This window comes from Podarcis gaigeae, assembly GCF_964106915.1.
Source record: "Podarcis gaigeae genome assembly, chromosome: 8".
NCBI lineage: Eukaryota > Metazoa > Chordata > Lepidosauria > Squamata > Lacertidae > Podarcis > Podarcis gaigeae.
In genome coordinates, this window is record NC_139684.1 from 81,427,457 (window position 1) to 81,448,694 (window position 21,238).

General features: G+C 45.0%; 1 protein-coding gene across 1 annotated transcript; it reads right to left on the bottom strand.

Annotated features, from left to right (window-relative positions):
* Positions 1 to 5,083: 5,083 nt before the first annotated feature.
* LOC310851769 (galectin-9-like) lies at positions 5,084 to 15,193 on the bottom strand. The gene is made up of 5 exons (XM_083754449.1): positions 15,055 to 15,193; positions 13,195 to 13,283; positions 10,185 to 10,380; positions 6,238 to 6,346; positions 5,084 to 5,222 (listed from the first exon to the last, which is right to left on the bottom strand). The coding sequence occupies exons 1-4, from the start codon at positions 15,082 to 15,084 to the stop codon at positions 6,239 to 6,241; spliced, it is 423 nt and encodes a 140-aa protein (XP_083610575.1). The 5' UTR covers positions 15,085 to 15,193; the 3' UTR covers positions 5,084 to 5,222; position 6,238.
* Positions 15,194 to 21,238: the final 6,045 nt, after the last annotated feature.

Below are 21,238 nucleotides of genomic sequence, written 5' to 3' on the forward strand. Positions count from 1 at the left end.
CAGCTTCCAATTGGCTGCAGGAGCTTCCTGCACTAAAACGGAAGCCAAGTTGGACATTTGGGTTCCAAAGAACGTTTCCAAACTGGAACACTCACTTCCGGGTTTGCGGCGTTCGCGAGCGCAAACGTTTGATTTGCAAGGCGTTCAGAATCCAAGGTAGGACTGTACACATATTTTTGCAAATTGATTTCTCTGATACAGTGCATTTCTGTATATTATTTTCATATGTGTGTTTTTATTTCCGCATTACCCCAGTATTCTTGTGCATATTATTTTGCTACATTGCAAAATTCAGAGAAGTAGGTTCCAAAGGAGGGCTGCGTTTCGGTTCTCATATTGTTTTGGGAAGTGTGAATTAGGTGTGATCGTCTTTAAATGCAAACTGAATCAAATTTCTCCACAATCCCTAACGAAGGGCCCAAAAGCTGGCACAGGAGGACAAGGAGGACTAGGGACCGCTCCACCTCCACTCCTCTAGTCTTGAACCCTTGAGGGGAGGAGGCAAGGGAAGGAGAAAGTGACAGATCATCTGCAACCTGCATCTTAAACATTGGGATTGTGAATACAAATTATCAAGCAATGATCAATTGACCACCAAAAGGAGGAATTAGCCCAGGTGCAGGGAATCTTTTTCAGTCTGGGGGTGAGAGTCCTTCTGGGCAATTTTCTGGGGGTGAGCACATGCCAGTGATGGTCAGCACCAGAGGCAAAATTACACAGAGCAGCAAATGTGAATTTTACCTTCACACAGCACACAAGAACATAAGGTAAAACTGCTGAATCAGGCTATCTAGTGCAGCATCCTGTCTTCACATTGGCCAACCAGGTTCCTGGGAGAAACCCGAGGGATGTAAAGCACATAGCAATCAAGTACAACATTCCTAGAATGGACATGCTAGTGGATGCTCTGTGCCAGCCAGGAGTCTTGTTATATATTAACACACCACGGTCTTTTATTCCAGGTTTTTGCCCAGAACTTTGTGGGGAACACTCCTTGGGTGTCGGCCACAGTAGTGGGGTTTACAGGGCCCCGTTCGTACCAGGTGACACTCAAGAACGGACGCTTGTTGGACAATTAATGAGTTGCTGCGCCATAAAAGATAACAGATTTGGACAACATCCCGGAATTGGAACGGAATCAGACGTAGCTGAGCTGATAAAAAGGCAGTTGGAAAAAAATTATATTAACAAAGCTGTATTCAGCGGATGAAATTATATGGTGTTTGACATGAATGAGAATCCTGGACCCAGGGACAAAAAATTACCAAGCATTAATATCGAGATGAGAAAATATGGAAACAACAAGGAGAAGCAGGACTAAGATGCGGAGATATGCTCCAGAGATCCAGACTGTGGAGAGCCCCAAGGAATTAATACAGTGGTGCCCCGCAAGACGAACACCTCGCAAGACGGAAAACTCGCTAGACGAAAGAGTTTTCCGTTTCGGAGGTGCTTCGCAAAACGAATTTCCTATGGGCTTGCTTTGCAAGACGAAAATGTCTTGCGAGTTCCTGCGGGGGTTTTTTCCTCCCCCCCCCTTTCTAAGCCACTAAGCCGCTTATCCGCTAAAAGCCGCTAAAAGCCGCTAATAGTGCTAATAGCGCTAATCTGCTAATCCGTCAATGGGCTTGCTTCGCAAGACGAAAAAACCGCTAGACGAAGAGACTCGCAGAACGGATTCTTTTCGTCTTGCGAGGCACCACTGTAAATACAATTTGGACTATAATTTGATCTTTTTTATTTTAGTTTTTTAATTTTTTAATTGAAGTATTATGGTCAGATATTTAATTGGATGTTTTTTATTGGAAAATCAATAAAAATAAAAATGATTTCTTTTAAAAAAGAGAACAGATGCTTATGGCGCCGGCACATAGACCAGCTAAGGCGCAGGGTTGGGGATTTGGACACTACCCTACTGTGGCCCCAGCTCCGGAGCAGTTGTTAATGGAAGGTGAGGCTCCACCTACATCTTCCTCAAAACTGCGGACATGGAGCCGAGCCAAGTCGTTTCGGTGGTCTGCCTGGCTCTCCAGAGACTCGGACCACCGCCATGCCTGACCGTCCGCCGACTCCGCTCGCGGCGGTTCCTTCGACAGCAGTGCAGCCAGGGAACTCGGGCTCAACGCCACATTTGATCACATTACAGTCGCAGCCAGAATCGGGCGGCCACCTGGACTCTGATACTGGCCCTTGGAGGTCCAGCAGGGTTTCCAAGCGTCCAGCTTATTTAAAAGACTATGTTCACTGGACAAACTGCACATGTAAAGCGGTATGGTGAATAGGGTTAACTAATATGTGATGGTGAGTCTTACAGGCAATATAGTTGATAGCGAAACAGTTATGCCTGCGAACTTGTAAAATTGGAATCGATATGCTTATGTGCCTTACTGAAACCAATAAGGGTATTGCTGTATGTAATGGAACTACTATGATTGTAACTAATGCCTTATCTCGGTGGGGAGGTGTGTTATGTATTGAAGTTCTCACCCCGGACACCAGGGGTATCGTGTATATAGTTTTCACTCAGGTCCACATCAGTTAATTTAGGCGGAAAACCCTGGGTTGTTGTTGTTACAATGTTGACAGCCAGCTGCCTATAAAAGCAGGCTGGCTGAGTTGTTTGATGTTCAGTTCAGTTCCAGCTTACAAATAAAGAACTACTTGGAGAAATCTCTGTGTCGTTTGCTATTTCCACCCACTATTTAATAAGTCTGACTTCCTGTTTCCTCCTGAGCTAGGACAAACTTTCTCTGCATATGACTAGAGGCCTGTGTGTGTGAGGCCTAATCTGGGGAAGAGGAGTACACCATCTTCTTTAGCTCCTCTCCTCCATTTTGTTTTTCTACGTGTTAGCAGAAGTGCCTGCCTGTCATCAGTCACTTGGAACTATCTCCCTTATGGGATAGTTCCACATGTACATATACTTTTGTAACCTAAGTCTGCCTTCAGTTATCCAACTGTGAACTGAATGATTGTGAGTAAACTAGTTTTATATTGACTTTAATAAGATTGCTGTGTCTATTCTTTTTAAGAGGGACAAGAAGGGATCTTACCAGGAATCTTATATTGAGAGGCTAACCGCTGTGCGTTTAAAGGGGAATGTTTAAACTCTGCTAAGCCATAGAACTTCCTAACGCAAATTAGGAAGGGTATCATTAAACAATATATCCTCTCCTGCCTCCCTGAACATTCCCACAAAACCGACACACAGGAGTCAGGACTCAAGCATAAGGGCATTCTCCCTTCCTGTGCAGTGGCGTCGCAACGGGGGGGGGCGGTGCGCCCTCGGTGCCATGTCTGGGGGGGTGACAAGGCTCCCCATGGGGGCTTGTGGCAGCATGAGCAGCCACCGTGCCACCACAGCTGCATGTGGAGGATCCTCCGTTCGCAGCTGCAGCCGTGAGCAGAGGATGCTGGCGCCGGCGGCAAACCGCTATGTACAGCGCATGTGCAGCGTCACACGCATGCGCTGTACGTAACAATGCCGCACATGCACTGTACATAGCAGTTTACCAGCGGTGGCACTTGAGTGCCATATGGACAGCGGTGGGATTCCTCTGCCACCACTACAATCGCAAACAGAGGCTCCTACAGCGCTGGAGCGGCGGCGCTGGCAAACTGCTATGTACAGCGCATGTGCGGCGTTGCTACATACAGCACATGCGTGTGACGCCGCACATGTGCAGTACATAGTGGATTGCCACCCCAGGTGTCACGGCGCCTTCGTTTGCCCCTGTTCCTGTGACTTCCAGCAATTCAGAAGCACCCCCTCCTTTGGGAATCCTCACAAAACTCTAGCCCAAAGGTTGGCATTAATTTGATTTTGAATTGATTTTAAAATGAATTGATTTTCGAATGCTATGTTACTTTTATTGTTGTTAGCTGTTCTGAGCCCAGCTTCGGCTGGGGAGGGTGGGATATAAATAAAATTTTTATTTTATTATTATTATTATCACTGCCTCCAACTGTGGAGGTGGAGCATAGCCATAAGCCATTGGTTGCATACCCTCCAACATTCCTCATATGGAAATATGAGGGACATTGCTCACTCCTCACCCCAACTGACCCTCCTCGAACCCCCATTGCCGTGCCCCCTCCCCCACAGAGCATTTCCTATCAGATGAAGGGTGAGTGCCACCCCCCATTTCACCAGCACACCCCCACCCTCCACCACTGGCAGAAAACCCATCAATCCTGGTTTCATTTTATTCTTTGGTAGATAGACAACAAGAAAAACACACTCCAATAAATACATTTTAGAAAGGGGCAAGATTAGATGTTGACGTACAAAGCATTTTTAATTTTTTTTAAAAAATCAAGACTTCTTTGTTCTCCACTCCCCCTTTCTTCCCACCCAGGCCAGCCCTGCCCTCTGCCTGCCCCTCAGAGCCGGTGCTCATGTGGGGCTGGGCCTTGGCAGCGGCAGAGAAAGGCTGGGAAGGGTGAGGAGGTGTGGAGCTCCCTCCCCACAGAGCTGTATCTGACACCTTGCCCCTGGCAAGTGCTGGACACACAACACTTTGCGCTGGCTTTTGAGACTTGAGGTGTTTAATTTTTGGACCCACCTTATTTCTGTGACTGCAAGTTTTTTTGAAACAGTTTTAAACATTGTGTTTTAATGTTGTAACGTGCCCCGGGGCCTTAGGGTGAAGGGTGGGTAGCTAATAGTAACAATGGGCTTTTGCTGTTTCCATGTGCACATTTGTGTTCCCTCATCCATACATAGACACTTTCAATTTTATGTCTCCAAAATCTATGTCCATGTTTCCCATTCCCACTAGTGGGCGCTGTGCTTGGTGAAATATATTTGCATTGTCTGTTGCTGTCCCCTCCCCACCTAAATCAGCACTTCTCTGCCCACCATAACTTCTAGAAACCACAGATCCATTATGGGCATGCCTGCAAGTATTTGTTGATTTTATTTTTTTAAGGAGAGGATTGATCTGTTGCAAAAGAAATTTTCTTGGAGCAATAATGGTTTCTCTTCCTAATGTTCACAGACTCTTCAGAATCCATATGCAAGAGGCCATGAAAGCTCAGACTCGTTTTTATATACTAGTCAACATTATTTCTTCCACAAATATTAAGTTGCATTCTCTTTTATTTTATTGTAAGTAGACAAGGTATAGCAATTTATAATCCTTTTAAAAAATAAATTTGTTTTCTGTTCTGTGTATCTTTCTGAGCATTGTCTTCTCTTTCCCCCTCTTTTTGTTTTGTTCCTGTAAAGAAAAAAACCCACACACAATTTTAAAAAATGCAAATGGGTTACCGGCACTACAGGTATTCCCCATTCATCACAGTCCTACAAAGTGGTCCAGAATGATACTGTGACTGATCGCATCAGCCACCACCGAGAGATCCAGGAGATTCATCAAGGTCTCAGCCTCCCTTGTCTTCCAGGGAAGATCATCCACTGGAGCAAGGAGAACCAATGTTGTTTAGGTTGCCATATGTCCAGAATTTCCTGGACATACTCAGTATTCAGCCCTCATAAACAGCATCTGGGCAGGAAAATCTGCCCATATGGCAGCCATGTTGGTAGTGTGTCCGGATTTCCACTCTTTGAAATATGGCAACCCTACTGTTGTACCCGCTACATGTTTTGAACTACAACTCCCAACAGCCCCAGCAAGCCTGACCAATGTAGAGAATTATGGGAGTTGTAGTCCAAAACATATGGAAGGCATTACATTGGCTGCCCCTGCCCTACAGCAACCAAAGCAGTTTAAGATTTCAAAATTAGGAGAGACATCACAATGGAACAGATCCAAATAACCTGCCGTTATCCAAGCGTACGTGGAAGTCGCATTGTCCTGATACATCAGATTTGGCCAGGGTCAAATGATTTGACACTGGTCAGTAGTACCAGTAGGACTAAGGTGTTCCTTTAAGAGAGGTCTGACTGACAACTGCAGACTTTCCTCTTCCAACAAACCGTTTAAACTGAGTTCGCTCCCAGTTTGCATCTGTATTGGAATTATGTTCAACGTGATTTTATTGCTTTATCACTTGTTGCTTTGCGAATCTGTCTCCTTTGGGAGGAAGGGTGGGAGATATCAATGTAATAAATAAATAAACTTGCCCAACAACAGCTCCTTTAAGATTAGATTGCCTCATTTCAAAGGACTTCTCTTTAACTGACAAACGGCTGTTTTCCTTACCGTAAGCAAGAGAAACCACGTTGACAAGTTTTAAACAGGGAAAGAGAAGAAGCTTTAAAAACCTGCAACTCACCCTAAGAGACCCTCTGCAAGTTGACATCCCCTTTGATTTCCAGAGCCCGGGCGCTAAAAAAGGGAATGCGGTGGACATATTTCAGGAAGTCTTTACTATTGACAGTTACCTAGGGAAAGAATAGAACAAGAAAGTGACAGCACAGGCAGATTTAGGGCAGCACGACCAGTACCTCCGCATAGGGTGCCGAGCAATTGCCATCTAAGACATGTGCCCTCTCTGAGGGACATGTGGAGGGTGGTGGCATGAGAATGGGCCTTTTCGGTGATGGCTCCCTGCTTGTGGAATGCTCTCCCTAGGGAGGCCTGCCTGACAGCATCATTATACAGTGGTACCTCGGTTTAAGAACAACCCTGTTTACAAACTATTCGGTATACGAACTCCGCAAAACCGGAAGTAGTGTCCCGGTTAGCAAACTTTATCTCGGTCTAAGAATGGAAGCCGAACGGTGGAAGGGCACCAGCGGCGGGAGGTCTCATGAGGAAAAGCGAGCCTCGGTTTAAGAACGGCTTTGGTTGAAGAATGGACTTCCGGAACGGATTAAGTTCGTAAACTGAGGTACCACTGTATATCTTTATGGACTCACAACTATCCATGGAGGCACAGGTCAATTCTGTATCCAGGGCAGCTGTCTACCAGCTCCACCTGGTACGCAGGCTGAGACCCTACCTGCCCACGGGCTGTCTCACAAGAGTGGTGCATGCTCTAGTTATCTCCCACTTGGACTACCGCAATGCGCTCTACGTGGGGCTACCTTTGAAGGTGACCCGGAAACTACAACTAATCCAGAATGCGGCAGCTAGACTGGTGACTGGGGGCAGCCGCCGAGACCACATAACACCGGTCTTGAAAGACCTACATTGGCTCCCAGTACATTTCTGAGCACAATTCAAAGTGTTGGTGTTGACCTTTAAAGCCCTAAACGGCCTCAGCCCAGTATACCTGAAGGAGCGTTTCCACCCCCATTGTTCTGCCCGGACACTGAGATCCAGTGCCGAGGGCCTTCTGGCGGTTCCCTCACTGCGAGAAGCCAAGCTACAGTGAACCAGGCAGAGGGCCTTCTTGGTAGTGCCACCCACCCTGTGGAACGCCCTCCCATCAGATGTCAAAGAGATAAACAACTACCTGACATTCAGAAGACATCTTCAGGGAAGTTTTTAATGTGTGACATCTTAGTGTATTTTTGGTCTTTGTGGAAGCCACCCAGAGTGGCTGGGGAAACCCAGCCAGATGGGCGGGGTACAAATAAAAAATTATTATTATTATTATTATTATTATTATTATTATTATTATTATTAATAATAATATTATGCAACAACATTTTTTTTCACCCAGGCTTTTGCATGTAAATTTGGAGGGTTTTAGACATTTGTTGTCTATTTTTAGTGGGTGATATGTGTTAATCCTGCGAAGAAGCTACTAATCTATCATAATAATGACTACCACTAGGAGTCAGTAAAGTTGTTTTGATACTGGAGAGAGAGGTCTCATCCCCTAGCTCCCATTAGCAGCCTTGCCACGATGTTCTCAGCTAGCTGCTGCCTCTGAACTGTCTTCAAAGGCAGCCACACGTGGCCAGATTCTCTCTGTCCAAGAGAAATCATAATTAGGAAGCCAGTCTCAGAAATGCTTCATACCTCAGGGGCTATTTGCACCTCCAGTGACAAAGATGAGTTCACTAGGAAGATGAATTCATACTTTGAAACATTCTTTAGATAGGAGAGGGAAACGTGCCTTATCTAATATATTAATATCAGGGGCTGTGTGTTTTCCGAAAACAAGGAGTAAAGCTCAGAGCATGTTTGCATTTGCTCATCCTTGAGAGTATTTGAGGATGCGAAAGAATAGAGGGAGAAGCAAACTCAGAAGCTTTATGCTCATCTATGCTCTTGAGAGTACCGTGGACAACAAGAAGATCAAACCTATCCAATCTGAAGGAAATCAGCCCTGAGTGCTCACTGGAAGGTCAGGTCCTGAAGCTGAGGCTCCAATACTTTGGTCACCTCATTGGAAAAACTTTTAAGAATTCACATTAGGTAGTCAAAAAACAGTAATTTAAACAAAATGTTTATAAAAAACAAGATAATTACTTAACATTTAGCTTCTATTGCACATTATGAAGTCAAAAGAAAAAGTATAAAGAGATGATGTTCTAGATGTGCCCTTTGAGAAATTTGGTTTTGGCAACAGCAAAACAACATCTTTGAAATCAGTGCTTGCCTTATCTTCTACAATGGGGAAGACAAAAATACAAGATCCTGTTTTTTTCCTGAGATATGACACTTGATAATCGGTCATTTTATTTTTAGATATGTAGTAAACAAGTTTTTTTCTTTTCAAATTTCATGAGCAGGAAAACAGTTTTGAGATTTCATGCAAATTTGTATATTGAGGCACTATTGTACACTAGTGGGGCACTTTTATATGTATCAATGTGCCTTAGTGTATCAAAGTGCCCCAACGGACATTTTCAGAAAACTAACAATTATTAATAAAACCACTGAACTTATTTAAAAATCATGTTTAATCCTGATTACTGAGTGGGATAACTTACCTTTGGTATTTTAAAATCTTAACTAAACGATGTAAAACAGCATTGGAACACTTTTACATTTCACATAATTTTTTAGTTGGCCTCACTGAAAACACCTACTCTCATCAAACCCCAACGGTGAACTGGCAGGCGGCCCAGTTGCAACTGTCGTACTCACACATGTATAGACACGTTTTAGTGATGTCACGACACAAATAACGTTTCTCGATATTGAAATATTATTGGTGTATCAATGTGCCCCTTGCATCAATGTGCCCCGCCTCCCCCTACACTATTCTGGCCACAGCGGTCACGTAAAGAAATAGATTAAGTGCTCTTTTTTTGTATATCATCATCTGTTATAGCCAACAGAAAGGCTTCGGGTTTTTTAGGGAACGTAAATTTTAAGATCCTTTTAAATTCCACATACATCAAGGTGTTCACATCTCTAAAGGGGATGATGAAAAGACATACCCCTGCAATTTCTTCTGAATGTCTAAACACAGGGCTTTTTTTTCAGCCAGAACTCATCAGAACTCAGTTCCAGCATCTCTCAAGAGGGCGCCATTGCCATTCTAAGAGAACGAGGGAGGCATTCATGGTGAGTTCTCCTGCCAACCTAGCAGTTCCAAAGCACGTCAAAGTGGCGGGAAGGTAAACGCCGTTTCCGTGTGCTGCTCTGGTTCGCCAGAAGCGGCTTAGAATTAAAAGGCCACAGGCGCCGCGCCACCTTCCTGCTGCCCCCCGAGCTTGTGGGGCTGACGTGGGGGGGAACGCTGCTTTCCCCCACAGCCAGCCTCAAAACCAGGTCGGGGAGCAGCGCAGAGGCGGCGCACCACCTTCCCGCTGCCCCCCGAGCTTGTGGGGCTGACACCACCTTCGTACAGCCTTCGTAGCCTCCGCAGGGCAGCGGGGTGCCTGCGGAAGCTTTGCGCAGCTAACCCCAAGCTACAACAGCGAGACGGAGCGCTGCGCAGCGCTCCGTCTCCCTGTTTTGGCTTTGGGCTTAGCTGCGCAGCCTGCATTCACTCCATAGTATGCACACACATTTCCCCTTAATTTTTGGAGGGGGAAAATTGTGTCCTATAGAGCAAAAAATACAGTAGGTACCACTCCAGCGGGAAGGTAAACGGCGTTTCCGTGTGCTGCTCTGGTTTGCCAGAAGCGGCTTAGTCATGCTGGCCACATGACCCGGAAGCTATACGCTGGCTCCCTCGGCCAGTAAAGCGAGATGAGCGCCGCCACCCCAGAGTCGGTCACGGGGTCAGGGGTCCCTTTTCCACTTTACTAAACATAAAGCCATCTTGCCCGTTACAGAAAAAGTAAAGCCATCTTGAACCACGAGAATTAAAAGCCCACAGGCCATGAGAAGACTGTTTGATGGAGAAGAGATATGCCCCGCTGCCAGCCTCACCCTGTAGCAGTCGCTCATGACATCGATGATCATCATAAAAGTGGCCCCTGCCTCGAATGGAATGGGCCAGCGTTCCTCTTTTCCCCAACCTCCGTTTTGCTTCGTATTGCAGACCACCTCGTTTTCATTCATCCGCGGGTTGAAGTGGAAGATGATGTCGCCATTCTCGCCCAACAGATTAACAGTGAACGCAAACCTGAAATACGATATTGACACTGAAGCTATGTAGGAGGAGATGGTACTGAAGGGAAAGGTGGGGTGAGGGGGGTTAATAGCAGAGAGGTAGTGGGAGAAAGGGGTAGCTTGAGGCTGAATTAAGAAAGGATGTCCTGAAACTCACCTTAGAACGATAGAATCGAAGTTGGAAGGGACCCTGAGGATCATCTAGTCCAACCCCTTGAAATGCAGGAATATGCAAATGTCCCACCCATATGGGGATCAAATCAGCAACCTTGGCATTATCAGCGCCATGCTCTAACCAACTGAGCTATCCAGACTTTGGGATAGGATGGGCCATTGTTGTTGTTGCTGTTTAGTCGTTTAGTCGTGTCCGACTCTTCATGACCCCCTGGACCAGAGCACGCCAGGCACTCCAGTCTTCCACTGCCTCCTGCAGTTTGGTCAAACTCATGTTTGTAGCTTCGAGAACACTGTCCAGCCATCTCGTCCTCTGTCGCCCCCTTCTCCTTGTGCCCTCCATCTTTCCCAACATCAGGGTCTTTTCCAGGGAGTCTTCTCTTCTCATGAGGTGGCCAAAGTATTGGAGCCTCAGCTTCAGGATCTGTCCTTCCAGTGAGCGCTCAGGGCTGATTTCCTTCAGAATGGATAGGTTGAATCTTCTTGCAGTCCATGGGACTCTCAAGAGTCTCCTCCAGCACCAGAATTCAAAAGCATCAATTCTTCGGCGATCAGCCTTCTTTATGGTCCAGCTCTCACTTCCATACATCACTACTGGGAAAACCATAGCTTTTACTATACGGACCTTTGTTGGCAAGGTGATGTCTCTGCTTTTTAAGATGCTGTCTAGGTTTTCCATTGCTTTTCTCCCAGGAAGCAGGCGTCTTTTAAAGCTTATTAAATACATACTGGTGTATAGTGCTAGGGAAACTGCTTAACGCAAAGATGGCTGTAGTTTTCACCTCCTTAAATGTGTTGCATTTCAATGCATTTTCAAGTATCTGCCTAAAAGAAAAGGGTGGGGAGGTTTGCTCACCCCGAGGGCCACATTCGCTTTCTGGACAACCTTCTGAGTGCCCCCCCCCCCAGTGGTGGGCAGGGCCAGAGGCAAAATGGAGGAAGCAGTAGTACTTGCTTAGTAATATAGTTTTACCTGTTGCGCAGCAGATTAGTTTCTCCATCAGCCTTCACCTGCCTGGTGTCCTCCAGATACTGTGGGACAGCAACGGGTTGTTGAAGGCTGTCCTGCATCCACTCACCCATCCATCCCCATCCCCACTTCCCTTCACCCAGGGAAGCAGAAAATGCATGATCAGAGTTTGAGGGCCAATTCCAGTCAGGCAAAAACACTCTAGATCTGAAGCAGGGCCAGTGAACAGTGTGGCCTGTGGAGAGCTCCAAGGGCCAAATGCAGAGGCCCGGAGGGCCGCATCCGGACCCCAGGTCTGAGTCCCCCATACTAAATTGTCACAGAGTGGTGGTGTGATGTGTAGCCAGTGCAAAAAAAAAAGGAGGTAATTTTTAACAACTGCACAGAAGAAAGAATTCTGGCAAGTGTGATTTGTCCTGAAGGGGTGGAAAAAGTTGTGGCAAGTATTGACACCCTGCAAGGGAACATTGGGCAGGGAGCAGCTATAGAATAAACTCTAGCTTTCTTTTAAAAATAACAACTTGTGATAGCAGTCACTATTGAAAGGACGTTGTGACAGGTCCAGGCTTTTTAGTCCCAGCACTTGCCTCAGGAAGACCCAAAATTTACCACTGAATCAGAGCAACTGGCAATAGGGTTTTTGGGGGATTGCCATTTGCTCCAATTCACTTGGGTTCTCCCAGGTAAAGCATGGGTTTTCCCCGGGAAAACCTGAGGACACAACAAACAAACACTCGAACACAGAGCTGGAAAGCCTGGGCAGTTGCCTCGAAAGCATGAAAGCAAAGGTGAGTGTGAATGTGCCCTCTGTGTTGCTCATAGTATCTTTTCTATGTGTCAAAATGTCAAAATGTAGTCTCAAGAGTTAATCTCGGTGTGGTAGAGGATTTGGGCTCCCTAAGATAACTTTTGCCTGTTGTCTTTGTCCATGGAGTTTTCTTGGCAGGGATACTGGAGTGGCTTGCCGGTTCCTGCTCCAGGTGGATCACGTTTGGTCAAAACTCTCCACTATGACCTGTCCATCTTGGGTGGCCCTGCACGGCATAGCTCATAGCTTCTTTGAGTTATTCAAGCCCCTTCACCATGGCAAGGCAGTGGTCCATGAAGGGGATTACTTCATTCCCAGTAGTGATGTATGGAAGTGAGAGCTGGACCATAAAGAAGGCTGATCGCCAAAGAATTGGTGCTTTTGAATTATGGTGCTGGAGGAGACTCTTGAGAGTCCCATGGACTGCAAGAAGATCAAACCTCTCCATTCTGAAGGAAATCAGCCCCGAGTGCTCACTGGAAGGACAGATCCTGAAGCTGAGGCTCCAATACTTTGGCCACCTCATGAGAAGAGAAGACTCCCTGGAGAAGACCCTGATGTTGGGAAAGATGGAGGGCACAAGGAGAAGGGGACGACAGAGGACGAGATGGTTGGACAGTGTTCTCGAAGCTGCCAGCATGTGTTGGCCAAACTGTGGGAGGCAGTGGAAGACAGGACTGCCTGGCGTGCTCTGGTCCAGGGGGTCACGAAAAGTCAGACACGACTAAACAACTAAACAACAACAACAAGATAACTTTCTGACTTCAGCCTGGGAAATTATTTAGCAATAGGAGAAAGATTGTAGGAGGGGAAAGGGCATTTGTTGAGGGAAGGAGGGCATGGGAGGCAAAGAAGAGGCACACAGGGAGACAAACCCTTTTGCGGAATGCAGGACCTGGCCTATGATGCAAATCGACATCCCCCCACGCAAGGGCGCGTGAAAGTATTGCAGAAAGGGAACACCCTGTGGAGCAGAAAAGCAAAAATCATCACATCCTTGTTCCTATTCTACAAATGAAGTATACATTTATCATCATCATCTATTATAAATCTCTACTGGAAATAAAGGTAAAGGGACCCCTGACCATTAGGTCCGGTCGCGAACGACTCTGGGGTTGCGGTGCTCATCTTGCTTTATTGGCTGAGGGAGCCGGCGTACAGCTTCTGGGTCATGTGACCAGCATGACTAAGCCGCTTCTGGCAAACCAGAGCAGCGCACTGAAACGCCGTTTACCTTCCCGCCGGAGCGGTACCTATTTATCTACTTGTGCTTGATGTGCTTTCGAACTGCTAGGTTGGCAGGAGCAGGGACCGAGCAACGGGAGCTCACCGCGTCGCAGGGATTCGAACCGCCAACCTTCTGATCAGCAAGACCTAGGCTCTGTGGTTTAACCCACAGCGCCACCCGCATCCCCTACTGGAAGTAGTTAAGTTTTAAAAATCAGGAGGCTGCTTCTCAAATATGCACACTTGGTCCTAGAGTTGGGGACACCCTAGGCAGCAGAGACCTTAACTTGGGGATAAACTTGAAGCCACTGGTGGACCTCAGCTGGGGGAGCAAGGGTTAATTCCTCCTCCATGCCCACCACAGTCCCAAAAATTATCAGGCCTTCCAGCTAATGCTATTCTATTGGCTTTGGGGGGTGGAGGGAGCCCAGCATGTTAATGCAAAGATGCATTTAACACATAGCTGTCAAACGTTTCCCTTTTTTTAAGGGAAATTCTCTTATTCCGAATAGAATTCCTCACAAGAAAAGGGAAAAGTTGACAGCTATGATTTAACATCCTCCTCTGGTTTGGAGAGGAGGAAGGAATGTGAGCCACATCACTGCTGAGGTTAACTGGAAGTCAGCGGTTAGGATTTGCCATCTAGAATAACTTCCTGGTGGTAAGAGCTTTTCGATAGCGGAACGGACACGCTCAGAAGGTGGTGAACTCTCATTCCTTGGAGGTTTTTAAGCAGAGGTTGCCTGGCCATCTGTCATGGGTGCTTCAGTTGAGATTTCTGCATTGCGGGGATTAGACTAGATAACCCTCAGGGTCCCTTCCAGCTGAACCATTCTGTTATTCTATTATCTTAGCTGTCCCTCCTCCCCCCCCCCCCCCTGTGCCTTGAACAACAGCTTGGCAGACAAAATATTTAAGGAGACAAGCTTTCCCCATCACCCAATTCCATGTCATAAACCCTGCTGGGATCCTTTACAGATGACCGCAGTGCCTGGAGACAGACAGTCAGGTCATGTATCCACAGCAGTGATTAGAGTGGGAATGACCAATAAAACAAAACAAAACAAAAAAACCAGGCACTGTAACTCTTCAACTGTTTGACTGTTCCCCCGATGGCATTTTCCTCCATCGTCCCACCAGGCAGATGGAAGACAACTTCAATTCCATGCCAAAGCTCTGCCTACTTTGTTTCTGCATTTCCTATATGTTTGAATCAATATCTGATCCTAGTTGCAGGTCGCCATTCCACCTGCAAGCTTGGTCAGTTGCCTGCAAAAACTCTGCTGCGAAGGAGGCAGGAAAGGGACTGTAAATCTGTTTGGCTACTTCTGACCACCTGATTTCGAGATCTGCCTCACCGTATGAGATGCATGCTGTTATTTAGAAAGCTCCAGCTTTGTGCTGCATGTTGCACAAACATAATCTATTGATAAGATGGCCACGCCACCCTTCTTCCCATTGCAATCCCAAAAGCTTTCATCTCTTAAACATCTTATTTCTATACTCACTGGATGCAAAATAGGTGCGGAGAAAGCCATCTTATAGAGCTTGCTGGAACTGACCGAATGATTCTCCACCTTTTTCTGCTCTCCAAAAACGCAACAAAAGGAGATGCTTATATAGAATTAAGTTTCACTTCCTCAGGAAGCAAAACGTGTGAAAGCAAAACCACCAGGACTGTTTTACCTTTAAATGAGACGGTTCTTGAAAATCTGCTTTGCTGCACAAGCATTTTTCCCCACCTGCACTACATTGCCCTGTGACTGATGTCAGCAATTTCAAAAAGCTGATGGAACTGTGGCTTTTACTTTTTTAAAAAATACTATGGTTTGATGACATACCTCTATGCTCTTTGGCAGCCCAGAGCACTTACTTGAATTGTTATGATTTTTCCTTTTATTTGTGATTATTTATTGGGGAAACAAAGTGTTTTCATTCATTATTAAACCGTTTTTAAAATTTAAATTTGAAGAAATGTTTATGGGTACTGGTGCTTTGCTTTCTTGTTTATAATAATAAATGTGAGAGAAACGGGATTCTTTCTGGGTTAGAAAGTTTGCACAAGTATTAACCCCCTGCAAGGGAACCTTGGGCAAGGAGGAGATATAGAATAAACTTTAGTTTTCTTTTTAAAATAACAACTTGTGTGAGCAGTCATTATTGAAAGGAAGGGTGTCCCTTGCAAATACTGAAGATGTATGGTTCTGTTACTGTTTGTATGGTTATGTGTTAATAGTTTGTACATATGTTCATGATATATCTATGTATATATTGAAGAAAGAAATGTAACATACTGCATTCTGTGAATCAATATAACGCCTTCTGGGAAGGTTCCACCTTCTGTATCATGTGTGTTACATCAGTGGAGTTGGCTGCCTTCTTAGTAGTTTGGTTTTTGTTTGACTTAACCCTCAGCTGAACACCAAAATGCACAGTTAACCCAGGGACAGGGAACTTTTGTCAGCCTGGGGGTCACATTACTCTCTGAGCAATCATCTGTGGGTTGAGCACAAGCCAGTGATGGTCAGGGCCAGAGGCAACAGCGAACATAGCAACAAATCTTAATTCTACCTTCACACCATACACAAGAACATAAGAGGAGCCTACTGGAACAATCCAATGGCCCATCTAGTCCAGCATCCTGCGGTCACAGTGGCCACCCAGATACCTGTGAGAAACCAGCAAGCGGACCCGAGCACAAGAACATTCTCCCCTCCTGTAGTTTCCAACAGCTGGTATTCAAAAGTAATATTGCCTCACTGTGGAGGTGGAGAATAGCCATCGTAGAATCATACAATTGTAGAGCTGGAAAGAACACCAAGGGACATCTAGTCCAACCATCAATTATTTTTTTCTCTGGGGCATGACACCAAGTCTCTGTGATTTATTCTAGCCTAAGTATTTTTGTGGGGAACATTTGTTTAAAGGTGGATGAGGGCCGATATCAATCTAAACAACTTGTAATGTTGCTCTCCACTGCACATGTTCCAGCTTGTCAATATCCTTCTGAAATTGTGGTGCCCAGATATGGACACAGTACTCCAGGTGTGGTCTGACCAAGGCAGGAGTGGTACTATTGCCTCGCTTGCTGCTGCATCACACTGTTGACTCATGTTCAGCTTGTGATCCACTAAGACCTCTTCGTCCTTTTCACATGTACTGCTAGTAAGCCAGGTGTCCCCCATCTTATATTGGTGCCACTGATTCTTGCTGCCTAAGTGCAGAACCTTGCATTTCTCCCTATTGAAATTCATTTTGTTCACTTGTGTCCAGGTCTCCAATCTGTTAAGGTCATTTTAAATCCCGATTCTGTCTTCTGTGACATTAGCTACCCCTCCTAGTTTGGTGTCATCTGCAAATTTGATGAGCATCCCCTCAATTCCTTCATTCAAGACATTGAGCAACAACAGGCCTAGGACAGAAGCCTGCAACACCCCACTTGTCACTTTTTTCCAGGATGATGAGGAACCATTAATGAGCACTCTTTGGGTTCTGTCGCTCAACCAGCTATGAAAAAAACTGAAAACCAAATGAACACTAGGCCCTGATGGTGTTTCTTCAAATTTCTACATGAAGTTTAAAGATTTGATTCTTCCTTTTTAAATTATTTTATTAAAAAAAAAAGAAATGGTGAAGAAATACCAGGCACTTGGAAATCATCTCAAATAATTTTGCTTACAAAACTAGAATGTTTATAATCTTTTTTTTTATTTTTGTCAGTTATAATTGTTCTCTTTCTTTTATATACATTATAAAATGAAATAATAAAAAACCTTACAAAAAGCGAGTAAAATTAAATAAACACTTTTAAATCTACAATATATTAGACATCTTACAGCTGTGATTCCTGCACTGCAGGAGGGTGGACTAGATGATTCTCGTGGTCACTTCCAACTCTATGATTCTATGACTGGCAAGCATCAAAGCCTTATATAAAAAGCTATGATTTGACCTAAATGTCTAATGCAAACAAACACGAGCACAGGGAGGATGAGGAAGAGGAAGGGTGGTTTCTTTGGAAAATCAGAGGACAGCAGTCACTGGATATTTCCAATGATAGCATGCATTGAATGAGTGGTTAAATTCATGCTTCTCCCATTTATTTTACCATCAGGGATGGTCATCTGGTCCACAGTGCCTTTGAATCTGGCCTACTGCCTCCCATTCTCAACCCTGGCCCACCATGCAGCAATAATTACGCATAGGTTAAAAAAATCAAAAAAACAAAGATCATGGCAACTGGTCCCATCACCTCCTGGCAAATAGAAGGGGAAGAAATGGAGGCAGTGAGAGATTTTACTTTCTTGGGCTCCATGATCACTGCAGATGGTGACAGCAGCCATGAAATTAAAAGATGCCTGCTTCTTGGGAGAAAAGCAATGACAAACCTAGAGAGCATCTTAAAAAGCAGAGACATCACCTTGCCAACAAAGGTCCGTATAGTAAAAGCTATGGTTTTCCCAGTAGTGATGTATGGAAGTGAGAGCTGGACCATAAAGAAGGCTGATCACGAAAGAATTTATGCTTTTGAATTATGGTGCTGGAGGAGACTCTTGAGAGTCCCATGGACTGCAAAAAGATCAAATCTCTCCATTCTGAAGGAAATCAGCCCTGAGTGCTCACTGGAAGGACAGATCGTGAAGCTGAGGCTCAAATACTTTGGCCACCTCATGAGAAGAGAAGACTCCCTGGAAAAGACCCTGATGCTGGGAAAGATGGAGGGCACAAGGAGAAGGGGACGACAGAGGACGAGGTGGTTGGACAGTGTTCTCAAAGCTACCAGCATGAGTTTGGCCAAACTGTGGGAAGCAGTGGAAGACAGGAGTGCCTGGCGTGCTCTGGTCCATGGGGTCACGAAGAGTCAGACGCGACTAAACAACTAAACAACAACAACAAAAAAGCTTCAGTGTGGTGTAGTGGTTAAGAGCGGCAGTCACATAATCTGGGGAACCGGGTTCGTGTCTCCGCTCCTCCACATGCAGCTGCTGGGTGACCTTGGGCCAGTCACACTTCTCTGAAGTCTCTCAGCCCCACTCACCTCACAGAGTGTTTGTTGTGGGGGAGGAAGGGAAAGGAGGTTGTTAGCCGCTTTGAGACTCCTGAAGGGGAGTGAAAGGCGGGATATCAAATCCAAACTCTTCTTCCTCTTCTTCAATTTTCTATTTTGCTAACTGTTTTCTGTGAAGTTCCTGTATTTTCTAAACAGTGAAAATGAAGATGAACTTTTCATAATAAAACAAAAACTAAGCATTTCCCCCTTTTTGTTTTGGCATGGCAAGCATTTTCTTTGAACATGGCTGTATACACATTGCCATTTACTCTGGCAATCCCACAGCTGGCGTCTGAAGCCATGTACACATGATATCAGCAAAAACTGCAAGGTTTTTAGCGGGGGCAATTAGAATAAGATCTATGATTTGGTTATTGATGTAAACTCCCAAAATGTATTTTCTATAGTTAAGTTTTTACCTCTGTCTTCAGTACATTTTATTTTATTGCTATGACTAGCCTCTGATGCAAAGATTCTTCTGCTACATATTATCAGCCACAATCCATATCTATCATGTAGTTTCTTGATAAATGCTGCTATTTGATGTGTCATTCCTCATCCCAGCTTCCATCCAGTTTCAGATGTAAGCCATGGTTAAGCTGAGGTGTGTACATTTGAGACAGCCATTGAGACAGCTTTGTGAATGGGATTTGGAGGGATTGCAGGCTCAGGAAAACCAAACAGATAATGCTCCTCAGGTGAAGACATCCCTGCCCCCTCTCTAGTGAGTACTGCCATGTGCAAAAGCAACTTGTAATGCAGTAGGTAGGGGGAATAAGCTCGCTGTAGTTTAAGCTGCTAATGACCCCCAACTTTAAATGACCTGGATAACCAAAAGTTCTAAAGGTTTCTTTTCCTTTTGTTATTGCATGACAAAAAAAATTCAGGACAGTCCACTCTTGTTCGCGAAAAAGTTAAAATCTTGCTATATAAGGAAATGTTGGAAGGAGATGCTAGCAAAAAAGAAAGAACAAGAAACTCTTGAACTTCCTCTCCAGGTCATGAGAAAGTGCAACTCTTGCAAGGAAAACGAAAGATGAATTATGGTAACTATCCATGGCTCGTATTGGGTTATTTCGGAAATAACTGCAGCCCTATCTCCCTAAATCCAGAAGCAGGTGGGCTAATTTCCTAGCCAAAGTGGAGTTTCATGCACACAAATGCACACAAACACAATGGACAGTCTGTGATGATCACTTACAACAATCCTGCCAGATCCCTGGCAGTTTCATGTGGTCAGCAGACATCTGTCCTGAGTGACCTGGGTCCATAAAATCCGTAAACAGGATGCACCATACATGGGCAAAAAACAGAGGCATGTGGTAGAGTCCCTCAGTAAAGGTAAAGGTAAAGGGACCCCTGACCATTAGGTCCAGTCGTGGCCGACTCTGGGGTTGCGGCGCTCATCTCGCTTTACCGGCCGAGGGAGCCGGTGTACAGCTTCTGGGTCGTGTGGCCAGCATGACTAAGCTGCTTCTGGCAAACTAGAGTAGCGCACGGAAACGCTGTTTACCTTCGCACCGGAGCGGTACCTATTTATCTAATTGCACTTTGACGTGCTTTCGAACTGCTAGGTTGGCAGGATCAGGGACCGAGCAACAGGAGCTCACCCCATCCCGGGGATTCGAACCACTGACCTTCTGATCAGCAAGTCCTAGGCTCTGTGGTTTAACCCACAGCGCCACCCGTGTCCCGGAGTCCCTCAGTAGAGGACCCTTAATGCAAGAAGGTCTTCTGCAAGGAAGTGACCTTTCCTCTCAACCAGCAGTTTCCAATGGTGCAGCTATAAAATACAGCCAGAGATTAGGGGCCACTCTTGCAAGTCTGCAAATCTATCAGCTTTTGACAACTATATCTGCTCAGGAGAATTCCCATAAATTTATTTATACTCCTAAATATTCCATTAGTTGTCTCATCTGAAATACAAAGTGGCAGAGACTGATACAGCATTTTATACAGAAGAAAAACCATAAAGGGCAGCTGCCAAAACTGTATTTAAAAAACCAAGCAGTGGATTATGGCAGTACCTAGCAGAAAGAGTTGTTGTTAGGCAACAAAATTGTTTAAAAATGGTTTAAAGAAGATCCAATACTGGAGGCAGAATAATTAATCATAACGAAAAAGCTTAAATATCACCTATGGTTTAAAGAAAACTATTGGGAACTGCATGTACAGTACTTAAAGAAAATGTCATGAAAATGTTTTACAGATGGTATATTACACCGGTAAAAATATCAAAAATGTATAAGACGTGCAACAAATGTTGGAAATTTAAAGAAAAAGAAGGTACGTTTTATCATATGTGGTGGGAATGTAAGAAAGTGAAGGGTTTCTGGGAGATGATCTATAATGAGATGAAAAAGATGTTAAAATATACATTTGTAAAGAAACCAGAGATCTTTCTTTTAGGAATTACAGGGAATGAAATTAGAAGAAAAGACTGTAAACTTTTTCAATATGCAGCCACAGCAGCAAGAATTCTACTGGCCCAGAAATGGAAACAAGAGGAGATACCGACAATAGAAGAATGGAGACTGAAGCTGACTGACTATGCAGAATTGGATAGATTAACCAGAAAAATTAGATATCGTCAAGACCAAAAGTTCATCGAGGACTGGTGGAAATTTGTTGAATATCTGAAA